Source organism: Notamacropus eugenii, chromosome 5 (assembly GCF_028372415.1).
Source record: "Notamacropus eugenii isolate mMacEug1 chromosome 5, mMacEug1.pri_v2, whole genome shotgun sequence".
Lineage (NCBI taxonomy): Eukaryota > Metazoa > Chordata > Mammalia > Diprotodontia > Macropodidae > Notamacropus > Notamacropus eugenii.
In genome coordinates this window covers 217,595,833-217,609,335 of record NC_092876.1, presented here as the reverse complement: position 1 = coordinate 217,609,335, position 13,503 = coordinate 217,595,833, and the positions used below count along the sequence as shown (strand labels likewise).

The 13,503-nt window shown below is 33.0% G+C and overlaps 1 protein-coding gene across 11 annotated transcripts in view; it reads right to left on the bottom strand.

The window, feature by feature from the left end:
* PKP4 (plakophilin 4) overlaps positions 1-13,503 on the bottom strand; it is a 256,480-nt gene that overhangs the window by 84,666 nt on the left and 158,311 nt on the right. For 10 of the 11 annotated variants that reach the window (XM_072612041.1, XM_072612044.1, XM_072612045.1 and 7 more), the window contains one exon: positions 480-592. In XM_072612041.1, the coding sequence (XP_072468142.1) occupies positions 480-592 (113 nt within the window). Of the gene's footprint in view, positions 1-47; positions 129-479; positions 593-13,503 lie in introns of all 11 variants that reach the window. The other variant, XM_072612050.1, reaches the window with a different exon arrangement.

The following is a 13,503-nucleotide window of genomic DNA, read 5'->3' as shown; positions in this document are numbered from 1 at the left end:
GTTAGTTTGATCACAACTGTTTATGAAAAAAATGGAAGGATGTATACCTTTATTAAGGGTTCTTGATTAATGGTTATTGAATTCTCAAAACTGATGTCAAGTAAGGTTTATCTTTTTAAAAGAAGCACCTGTGAATAAAAATCCCCAATAATTTATCTTCCAAATATGACGGATCAATTACTCACTTTACCAAACAATTACTATTTAATCACAAGAAAAATTAATGAACTATATTTACATATAAGAAGGCAAGTCTATGAAGACACTATAACAGGTTTTACTACTTCATTTAGATTTAAGTAACCCAAATAATATTCAAGTTTTTCAAAAATACTAGACCTTTCTATGACAGCAATGAGCACTACTAAGCTGAAAGGCAGCAATTTAAGTCAATGATAATAATATTTTTTACGTTTATGCTAAAATAATAAAATATTTAACTTCAGGATACATGCAGATGAAGATGTCAAAATCTGTACCTTGTGCTGGCAATGCTTGGTGATTCTGCTCCAAGCCTACATCTTTCTAGCTGACTGGCAACAATTTGTCTCTCCACTTCCAGCTCTCTGGTGAGTCGTTGAAACTGGAGCTCCTATAATTTAAGAAAATAAATACACAAGAGGTGTCTAGAATGAACTACTCAAAGTTATGGATGAATACAGGCCACAGTGAATAAAGTAACAGATCAATATTATGATGTTAATTTTACCTATATAGAAAACTTTACTTTCTTGTAAATTGCAAGAAAAAAATACATTTTCACTCTTTTCAAACTTTAAGGGGCTAGGCATAGCGAACATTGTTTAGGTAGAACCATAGAGTAAACAACAGGGTTCTCATCATTAATTGTTTTTATTTTTTGCTGACAGTTCCACTCAACTTGAATTCTACTCTAGTTTCCTAAGCCACTACACATTTATTTAAAGCTTATTTCAAAATATTTGTATGAGACATCCAAAAACCAGAGCAGTGCTCCATTCTCAAGGATAGTCATTTATAATAATACTATACCATATGTCAGGACTACCTTAAAAACATTTCAACTGTAGCTGCTGATTCCAAAAATTACATCTTACACATCCTTTAACCTTTCTGAGGTACTAGGAAAAAATATCTTTCTAAGTCTCTGGGAATGCCTTGGTTTTCTCTACTACATAAGTAGCACAATTTTTGTCATAAATAGTCACATGTAACACTATGCTAAGAGAAGAGTAAAGAAATATAAATAGTTAAGCCATGATGTGTTTTAAATTGTTATTTTAAAAAAAGCTAAACTGGCTAATCACATTGCCCCTCTTAATTTCTATGATACCTGAAAAAGAAAGTCATATTTTATGAAACAATATTTTAATTTCTTTATTCAGCTTTTACTGTTAACTTAAAATTTTTGTAAAAATTTTCTATTCTTTGCAACACCTGAATAGAGTCTATTTCATACTCTTTAAACCACAGCTATTACCCTCAATAAAACTTCACAACATGCTGAGTCATGTGGTCTATTAATGCAAATGAAAGATGATAACAAGTTTAATCTGACAATCACCAATTGCATAGTGACTCAAGATAGTAAACAACCAAATATGAACCACAGAAATAATTTTTTAAATCTACTTAAAAGTATTAAAACATGGAGACCAGAAAAGACTGATACAGGAGGCTAAAAGTAGTATGGCCCAACTCTCTTTGACAAATATTTTGAAAAGATCATGGAAGAGCCTTAAAATAGTGACTTGGGAAATTCAAGAAACAACCACAATAGGTTATTTTTCTAACACAATATTGGAAGTCAGGTAGTAATTATAGGCCTGGAAAAGGGATCCAGCCAGGAAAGCATGTGCTAACGCTTCCAGCATAGTGATCTGTATACAAGAAGCCTGGTCCAAAGATCCACCAGAAATGGAAATTTGAATTATAAACTGAGTAGGGAGTGGTACAGATACTAGCAGCAACGATATATGCCACTGTATCTGGAGCCAGGTCAAGAAATATGGCAGATTGAGCATGGCCTATGTCTGAATCCATGTATTGGGCAAGGGACAGGAACACAGCAAGTGGCAACTGTTTTTATGTGAGGCAGGAAATGTAGTCACCAATTCAGCCCTCATTCTAGTTTGAGGACTGCAGCTGAGTAATCAAGCAAGGAGTTCAGAACAAGGTGAACCTACATTTTTGTCACATCGACCTAAAAACATCCCTAGTTAGTTAACAGGATGAGCCCAGTAGCTGCACTTTGAAGCTCCAATCTGGAACAAGCTTACAGCTGTTACTTGAAACCAAATTATGAAACTTTAAGTGAAGTTTGGAGTCAGTCAAAGGGTCACAGCTGAGGACCGAGACGGTCACATGTGGCCTTGGGGTCACATGTGGCTTTGAGATCACAGATTCTCCACCCCTGTTCTAGAGCTTCTGAAGCTCAGATCAGGAGAGCAGTGATCTGCATAGGGTATGTTGAGAGTTTGCAGGTCTCTGTTCCGAGCTGACCCTTAAATTCTTTTATTTTTTTTTTAATTTATTTATTTTCAGTGTTCCACAATCACTACCATACAATCTAGATTTTTTCTTTCCTTCCCTCCCACCTCCCTGAGACAGCATGCAATTTTATATAGGTTCTATATATACATTCCTATTAAATACATTTTACCATAGTCAAATTGTATAGAAGAATTAAAATGAATGGGAGAAATCATATACAAAAGAAAATAATGTGCTACATTAGTTATTTCTCTGGATGTGGAAGGCATTTTGCCTTAAAAGACCATTGGGAATTTTTTAAGTCCTTGCATTGCAGACTCTTAAATTCTTAAAGAAATAGTACTTAGTACTTGGAGAAAGAAGCAAGAGGTGCCCAGAGTATACAATTCAGGACCAAACAAGGCCTGAACATTCTCCTGAGAAATGTGCAAAGCCTGGTCCTAATCAGAAGTCCCAAAATGGGAAGTAAGTCTGAAAGAATTAGAAAGAAAAAAATCACCCATAATAATGAGGTGTTATAGCCAGGAATACTCAAAATATAAACTTAGAAGAGAATAACACTACAATATCAATAAACCAAGAATCAAATGAAAATACAATTTGACACAAAGTAAACCAGAATTCCTGGAAGAAATGAGGTGAGGTAAAAGTCATTTTGTAAGTGAAATACCTAGAGGAAAGAAAAAGAAATAAGAAAGCTAGAGGAAATATTTGGAAAGAGAACCATGACCATAAAAGGTACAAAACTTTGTATAAGTAAAAGACTCAATGAAAATTGAATTTAATGACTCCACAAGAACAACAATTATTAAGTACCTCATAAAAAAAAACTGATCTAGAAAACATCTAATAGACTCATTGGACTATGTAAAAACCATCCCCCAAAGAAGAGCGTGAATAGCACATTTCAAGAAATCATAATGTGAAGTTGCCCTGACCTACTAAAACCAGAGGGTAAAGTAAAACTACAAAGTATTAATCAGCTACTTCTGAAAGAAATTGCAATGAAAACTCTGAAACATTATAGCAAAAATCCAGAACTCCAGGACAAAGAAAAAAATGATGGAAGCAGTGAGAAAGAGAGCTCAAGTACCAAAGAAACCTATAATCAGCATTACATAAAATTAGGTAATCATTCACTGATAAAAGGAGAGTTTGTAATGTAATATTGTATGAGGCAAAATACATAATCTTAGAACCAAGAAAAACTGAATATACTTCTAATGAAGGAAAAAGAAATTTTTAATGAGGTAGAATACTTCTGAGCATTCTTGATGAGAAGCCAAAAACTAAGGAAAATATGAAATGCAAACATAGGAGTCATAAGAAACATGAAAGAAAGTAAAAGTTTGAACAACTGGAAGGGACTACAAAAGGATGCAGTGTTTATATTAGTGGTTTGTAAAATGTGGTCTATGGACACCTGGGAAATCCCAAGGTAAAAATATTTTCATAATAATGAAAAGATATTATTTGTCCATTAAAATACTCCTCGTTTTTCCAAATATATAACTTTCTGAGGAAAGACTTTTTTTTTCAGATATTTCAAAAAGAACCACCACAACCAACATAATGCAACAGATTTAATGCAGAAGTAGATAAGTATACATTCTACTAACTCAGGCAAAGAAATTTGCAAACATATGTAAAATTTCACTATTCCATGTCATTTTTTGGTTTTACTTTTAAGTTAAAGGTTTTTTTCATAAAAATATGTCAATAATTGGATTACTATTATTTTAAATGAATTGATAATTATCTAAAACTTTAAAATTCCTTATAAATAATTACAAGTCTATACTTAACATGCTTTTTGGGGTTCTCAAAGAATGTTAATGAATCTTGAGATCAAAAAGCTTAAAAACCTTGGTCTCCATAATAATAGAAAGGGAAGAAAAAATTCCCTCTTAAAGTAGAGTCACTGGAGAAAGAATCTCTTAGAAATTTTATTATATTTCGATTATCCTTAAAAGAAAAAAAAGAGAAGCAAAAAAGAATATACTAGAGAAGAAAGGTAAAGGGAAGAAACATTTTCTCACATAATATGGGTATGTAAATAGAAAAATATATACACAAAAAGGGAAGAGTGAGTAGTGAGACTTGTATTTAACTTTCACCAGAACTGGTCAACGAAGGGTAAAATATATATCCTTATTTGTGTGCCCACATGTTTATGTGTGCATACATATGAGTTTGGTATAGAAATAAATTCAAACTGTAATGGGAAGGGGATTTTTAAGATCTTTCCTGACCCTTAATATATGACCATATGACCTGCTTTTAGCTGTGGCCCAGCCCATAGCCTGAGTCACATGGTACCAACGATGGGAGGCACCTGCTGAATTGATGTAGCATGAAGGGTGCAGCGGGAAGACAGTGAGGCAGAGCTGGGAGAGAGGGGGCAAAGCAGAGCAGCTAGCATGAATGAAAGGGGGTGATTTTGCCTAAGAGAGCTTGTTTGTGGGGAGGCCTAAAGGAGGGGATGAGTGTGCCCCTTGCACTGATAATGTGTATATAGTTCTTTGTTACTATGACGAATTTGGATTTCTGGTGCTTGAATAAATCTTTGAGGAAGAGAGTTTATATTTTGTGAATTTACCCTGGAACTATGCATGCATATCCATAGTGGTTATTATGGGTATCGCACTGGCATTACAATAATTTATAAAAGGAAGGATAAAGTCATAGAAGAATTAATCATAAAGAAAATAAACTTCATTTGTGAAGAATAGAGATGAAGGGGAGTTTTTAAAAAAGAGTAAGAAGTTGTGATTAGTGTCTAAGGAGTGAAGAAAAGGGGAGAAGCAGATTCAAGAAAGCATATGTCACTAGTGCTATGCACACTCTTATCTCATAATGCACTATTCTGATAAGAAGAGGAAGGGGAGAAAAAGATGAAAAATGGTAAGAACCGGATGGAAGGAAATATGTAATTAATGATCATAACAGTGAATGTGAATGGGATCAACTCACCTATAAAATAGAAGAGGGCAATAGATTAGCATTATAGAATCCACCCATATGTTATTTACAAAAAATAGACTTAAAACATAAAGATTCATGCAGAATTAAACAAGAGACTAAAGCAAAATCTATTATACTTCATATAAACTGAAGAAAAAACAGGAATAGCAATTGTGATCTCAGGTAAGCCAAAAGGAAAAACAGACTTGGTTAAAAGGGAAAACCACATTATACTTAAATGGAACCACAGACAATGAGTCAATAGAAATACTGAGGGTATATGCACTGAATAGTATAGTATCTAAATACTTAAAGGAAAAGTTAAATGCACTGGAGAAATAACTACTGGAGACTTTAACATACCCATTTCAGGTTTAGGCAAATCTATTAAAAAAGAAAGAAGTTAAGAACCAGAATAAGATTTGAGAAAGATGACGTATGAGAGTTCTTGACAATTACTGAATGGGAATAGAAAGGAGAACATTTCTCCACTGTCTGTCACTTTAACAACAAAAAAAGACCATGTTTTAAGGCATAGCCTTCATGGAAAAAATAATAACAAAATCAGAAATGTTGAAGACATCTTTTACTGACCAGAAAGCAATAAAATATTGAATTTAGTAAAGGAATGTTGAAAAAAGGGGACAAAAATTGGAGAATAAATGATATGTTCCAAAAGAACAGGTGGATAAAACAGCAAGCCACAGTAATAAGAGCTAATTGATTTTAAAAAATGACAACAATAAGATAATCGACTAAATTTTCTGGGATGAAGCCAAAATAGCCCCAGTGGAAAATTTATCTCTCTCAACACTTTCATTCAGAAAAGAAACACCAGATCAATGAATTGGGCATGCAATTAAAAAATAAAACTAGAAATATAAACATATTTTTAAAAATTTAAACACCAAAACAGAAATTCTGAAAATCAATGAAGAACTTAATATTGTACTAAAGAAAATCAAACTGAAAAATAAAACCTGGATTTGTTTTTTGGGAGAAGGGGCAAAGTAAAACAAACTATTAATTTGATTTAAAAGAGGAAAAACAAATGATTTGTACCAAAAAATGAAAAAGAAATTCACAACAAATGAAGAAATAAAGGAATTTTTTAAAAAAAGTATTTTGCCCAACTAAATGCCAATAAAACCAACAACATAAACTAAGTGGATGAACAGTTATAAAAACATAAACTATTCAAATTTTCAAAAATAGAGACTTTAACTCAATCTTAGAAAAATAAATCATCCAATCAAGAGCTCCCAAAGAATTACCTCCAAGACCAGCTAGATTTAGTCAAATTCTATCAGACAGCCAGAGAACAATTAATTCCAAAATTACATAAATTGTCCGCAACAATAGAAGGGTTCCTACCACATTCCTTTGATGATAAAAATATAGTCTTGCTACCTAAGAAATGGAATATCATAAGAGATAAAATTATAGACAAATAATGCTAATGAATAGATATGGAAAAAGTTAAAATGAAATACCAGAAAAGAAATTACAGCAGTTACTGTGTGTAATGTTTTCCTGGTTCTGCTCATTTCACTCAGCATCAGTTGATATGTCTTCCCAGGTTTTTTTGAAGTTCGACTGTTCGCCATTTCTTAAAGTACAATAATATTCCATTACATTCATATACCACAACTTGTTCAGCCATTCCCTAATTGCCAGGAATTCCTCCGATTTTCCAGTTCTTGGCCACCACAAAAAGTAGCTATAAAAATTTTGTACATGTGGGACCTTTTCATATTTTTATGATCTCTTTGGGATACAGCCCTAGAAGCAATATTGCTGAGTCAAAGGGTATGCACATTTTTGTAGCCCTTTGGGCATAGTTCCAAATTGCTCTCCAGAATGGTTGCATCAGCTCACAGCTCCACCAACAATGAATCAGTGTTCCAACTCTCCCATACTTCTTAGTGGATGCATCCTTAAAAGACCTCTTCTTCCTTCATTCTCTGTTGATGTAAATCTACAAGTACAGCTGCTCAGTATCAGACTGAAGCAATGTCACAAAGAAATAGGCATGATTAAAAACTCCTACTTCATAATTCACTATCATGGAGCCTATTTCAATTCTGCTAAACATGCCATGAGGGTTTTGATATTAATTGTAAATCATAAAAACATTATCACTGCATATTTTGCACCAAATCAAATAAGTTTCAAAACACTGGGGCACAAGACAATATTCTGACTATACACATTTTCTGTTGCCTTCTTGAGATATTAAGTAGAGCAAATAAAGGTGGGAACTGGCTGGCTGCTTGTTTTGGTAAATATGATGGACAGAAAACAACCTTTTTTTCTTTACATTGCCTTAGCACCATTATTTTGAAGACTAATTGTCTCTATCAAGCAATGTAGGATGTTGGAAAATGGATGAATAGATAATGATTTGAAGACATAATCTACAAGATGGTTTTTACTGCATAAATTACTAGTATTAGCTTGTTTTGAGGCAGGGAGGGAAGGGAAGGCAATCTAATAACCTCCCAAAAGTAGAGTGCATATAAATTATTACTAAATTGAAACTTTATGCTATTCTTGGAGTCCTTTGAAGCTGGGGTAACTGTTGAGCAAATCAATAAAGATTCAACAAATAATTCATTTTGTAGACTTGGAAGGAGCCACTAAAGATCATCTAAACAGCAAAAAAATACTTTGTGTTAGACCACGGGTATCAATGATAACTGCAGCTTTCATTTAAGTTCAGGGAAGCTGTCTTATGTATCCATACCAGCACTTAACAAGGTGGCTTGCACAAAGTACACACTCAATAAATGTTTATTGAATTTAAATGAATTCATCTGAAGACCTACAAATGATCAGGTCGATGAAGCTGATACAAAATTCATAAGTAACATTTACTTTAAAATGTAGCTCATTTTATAATATTTATGAGTTATTATAGGTTAAGTATTAACTTTTAATTTATCAAGAAAATACAAAAACCAATAACGATTTTTCCAAATTACAATACGTCTGATGTACTGGTATATAAATAGCTTAGTGTTATTAAGACCAATGTTGCATATTACCTCATGTTAGCTGCTTAATTAGGGGCTGACTGCAAAGCATTAGATAATAATGCATTACTACTTGACAAAATGAAAAAAAATTGAGATGGATAAAGGATCAATACAACTACTTTCTAAACGTTAAGCAGTTATTTGAAATATAAGCAAAAAAAAAATGAAAATGTGGATAAGAAATGTCAATAAAGTGTCTTTGCTTTCCTAGATCTAATAAGAATACCTTAGAGAGGATAATTAAAAAAAAAAAACAAAAAAGTTAATTCCACTTAGGTAATCTAATGAATTACAAAATAGGGAATTGAAAGGTATCTACAACTTGGAGTTAGATCAACAATGATAATCTTAAATCACTATATTTAATCTCATAGTTTTCATCCCTCTCTCTGTATAAATATTTCATTGGTGAAATTAAGCATAAAATAAATTTCATAGTAATAAGTGAAATTGTAGGAAAAAAATGGTTTCTTTTTTCTTTCACCAAGAAGTTGACAATTTTCCATTTTATCTGTGATATCATCACATATATATATATATACATATACATATATATACATATACATATATATCTCTCTATATATATCTATATATATCTCTTTCTACTCTCTAGACCTGATCCAGGGCTCCTTGGGAAGAACTAGAGTAATACCACACTACCCTACTACTAACAGCAATAAATCAATGTAAAATTAACCAGATGAATAAAGCATCGGAGCAGCAAAAGGGAACTGACAGTTTATATGGTTCTGGACAATTCCCTTCCAATTTGTAGAAGGTTGTCACAATGATTCCTTCTAACACTAGTGAGACTTCCAACACTTTTTAATTCATATTGGATCCAGCTCACAACTTCCAAGCCATGTCAATGCACTCATTTATACTTGTAGCTACAAAACTGCAACATGGCTTGAAGGTTGATAATGAGATGGACATAAAAATCTTTCCATATTTTTTGGCATCTGTGCTTTCCTTTTAATCCCTATCTCTTTCCTTCTGGTGTCTACAGAATTTTGTTTCTTCTTTGAATACCCTTTTTCTTCCTCTCACATTTTCTCCATTTCACTAATCTATATCTGATAACCACCCATGACAAAAGCTTAATATTTTGTTATCTTATTCAATAATATGAATTATACAATCTCCATTTATTTTTAAAAGTCTGTATAATACATACTAATACCATCTTAGTAATAAATTAAAATTTTATGTAGTATTTCTTTTGATTTATTATACTCCACAGTGGTTCAATAGAAAAAAAAAAGTTCCTATTGGTCAACTCCATTGCTTCAGAATAAGAATTTCAAGGGAATTACTGAAAAATTAGCTCTTTAGTATGCAGAATTTTTATGTTACTCTGCTATATCTGTATTATACAAAAAAACCCCTTACTTAAAAGTATATGTAAACACACAAAGCAGGAAGTTAAAAATGTTCCTTTACCACTTCAAGACTGTCAGAAGTTCTAATCTTTGTGGGGTTCTGTTTGTTTGTTTTTACTATTTTGCAATGCCTAAAGGTTCTAACTGGAACTAGAAACTGAAGATATCATTTTGAACTTTTCTACCTTTCAACTTCCAAGTAAAATGCCCGGCTGCCTGGTTTTTGTGGGGTTTTTTGGCTTGTTTTTTTTCTGTTGAAGGAAAGGGTAGCTCTTTATGGTAGAAGTAAAATGTAATAACAGAAGAACAGCACAATTAGGCATTATTTTAAAGTAATGCCAAATCCTACTGGAAAGATCCATTTTAGGTTAGATGGGCATTAATTGTTTAAAGTTCATTAGATGTTACTGAGTATAAAATATCATATAGTAGTCGTACAACGAAATCCTGAATGGAATGAAAAAGCTCTAAAAGTTCTAATAAAAAGTTGCTTTATTTGTACAAAGGATCTGCCTTGTATTGAGAAAATATATCTGAGAAAGGAGCTAATAATACATACAAATATTCCAAATATTCCTCTTTAAAAATGAAATGCAATGCAGCTACAATTAGCCTAAAATATTTAGTACAGTCAAGTTCAGAGTTAGAACTATTTAGTTAAAGAACGTGTTGAACGAATTATCGAAAAGGACATGCAAAATACAGCTTTTAAAAATATGCTGGATAACATTAGTGAAGCTTTCATTTGGAAATCCTTGTTGGAAAAAAACTGATTCATTTAATAGATTTCATTGCACAAATTTGCTCTGAAGTGCTACAGAATCCTTTAATAAAAAGAACACATCAAAGGATGCATTCTAATGTGCTGTTGTTTTAATTAATTTTCTGCCATAAACTGCTAAAAAAAAAAGAGTAATAAGAAAAAGTCCCTTAGATATGACTGCAAAAGAAAATATCTGAAAATTTTCGTAACATACCATAAGCATCAAAAAACTTCTGAAAACAAAATATGAAAAAGTTTTAAAATATTACTATATTTTCTCTACTCTACTGACATAATCACAAACTTTGACTGCAAAATTAAATATGACCTTAAGCCCAAATATATACGTACAATATATGAAAATTCCCTTTTGAACTGACAACTCAAGTAGTTAACAATAACAATCATTTTACAATATCATATAACTCTGGGCAGGTACATCAACACAAAAATAAAAGTAGCTTGTGAAGTCATGACTAACATAGCATTACTGGTTTTTTATATAATATACAAAATTCTAAAATAAAAATTCAAGACAAATTCTTGGTGGTTAATTAAAAAAACACCATAAAAGCCGAGTCCTTTAAAAAAAATCAGAGTCTATTTTATTCCGTCAAGTCACCCTTCTTGTTGAAGCTCTTGGTAAACAAAAAGAACCATAACTTTCATGAAAAATCAGATGAAGCACATGTACCCATAAAATATGAATTTCAAATTTCCTCTTCACTAATTAATAATGACCACTTACTATTTTCTTTAAAAAACATGACTGCAATGACATAGGGACCTCTCTCTACTCATGCTACCTGTTCTGCAACATAGTTTGTTGCCTAGTACACTGAAAACTACGTGACTTGCTCATGATCAGACAGCCAATTTGTACTTTCCTTCTATCCATCACATCAGGGTACCTACTCTGATTATTTGATTCTGGAGGAAAAACAAGTGTGCAATGTCTTCTATTAAAAAAGAAACTCTGAATTAGATAAAATCATGAGTTTACATTATAATGAAGCATTATAATAAATTATTTTACTACAAATTCAATCAGTAAGTATTTATTTAATTACATATGTACTAGGTACTTTGCCAAGCCCTGGTATATGAAGAAAAATCAAAAACAGTTCTTACTCTCAAGGAGAGTCTCTCCAAAGGGAGAGACATGTAAATTAGGTAGAACAAGTAAGATCACCTTTGAAAGCAGGTAGGTGATGCAGTGGATAGAATTCTGGGCCTGGACTCAGAAAGTCCCAAGTTCAAATCTGACCTGACACTAGCTATGTGACCCTGGGTAAGTCACTTAACCTATTTGACTTGGTTTCTTCATCTGTAAAATGAGTTAGAGAAGGAAATGGCAAACCACTCCAGTATCTTTGCCAAAAATATGCCAAATGGGGTCACGCAGAGTTGGAAACAATTATCATACATGTCTTCTCTCAAGGAGTTTATAATCTAATGGGGGAGATAACATGTAAATTAGGTAGAACAAATGAGATCATCTTAGCACAGTGCCTGCCATATGGTAGGTATCATGTAAATAGAAGGTATCATAAAATGTTTATTCCCTTCCCTAAAATAAGATACAGAGTAGAGAAGGAAGTCTTGGAGACAAGGTTCTAGCAGCCTAAAAGGACCATGGAAGGTCTCCAGCAGAAGGTGGTGTTTGAGCTGAGTCTTTAAGAAATGAAGAATTCTAAAAGGTAGAAATAAGGAAATTCAGTTCTGGTACTGATAAAAAATGTACATGAAGTACATATACGCACACCCACAAAATTATCACAAGCTATGCTTTTACTCTACTCAGAGATAGTTCTATACTTGATCTTTACCAACACTGACATATTCTCACTTTTCTATTGCTTCTCATGCTTCACTCCTCTTAAACCTATTCTGTCTTCATCCGGGTCCAATTCTTCCACTGCCTAGCACAATGCCAGACTCCCTCCAACACCTGTCTTAACTTTCCTCTTCAATTTTGACGCTTTTATTAGCTCAACCACTACTCTGAATGCCTTGTCCTCTTATTCTATCACCACTTTTGTGCTAAGCACAAAACCCAGATTATTTCTCACTCCATTATCAGAATACTCATTTATGTGTTGCTGAATAGTACTAGATGAAGTCACACAACTGCTAACTTGGTTCAACTACAAATTCATGTCATATCACGTAGTACATAATTCCAATGCAGCAAGGCAAATTCTTTTTCTCCTCTTCCCATAGAAGCTGTTCTAAGTTTTTTTCTTCTCATTTTTGGCCCCACCCCTTCCCTTTCAGCAAAGGCTCAAGCCTCAGAATAACATGATATTCACTAGGAAAGCTCTCTTCTAAAATATTCTACATCTTAATTCCTTGGTCTATTGATTGGGCCAGTCCTAATGTAGGCCAGTTCAGTGACACAGTCTTGGCAGAATACAATGAAGCACTACTGATGGACCATAAACAGAAAAAATTTTTATTGACAACAAATTATTAAAAGAATACACTTAAAAAGGATCCTCATTCACATAAATCCTGACTCAATCACCATGGCAACTGACCACTAGCAGGATTCTAGCTAGGCCTCAGGTAGCAAGAATAACAAAAGAAATTGTACAATTAAAGCACCAACCACGCTCAGTGTACATCTCCTCCACACGCTCCTCTTTTCCTCTTGTACCCTGGATATAATCTACTCCAGCAGCTTAGCCCATCCCTGAGTTCACAATCACCTCTCCTGCATGTTACCTGCTTAACTATATATCTAAACATATCCAAATTTCCACATCTTCAAACAAACAATAAAAACACATTTACTTTGTTGCCTAAATTTCATGTGTGAAGAAGGGGAGTAATAAAGAGGCTGAAAAGATATACTGGACCAAGGTTATTAAGGGTCTTAAGA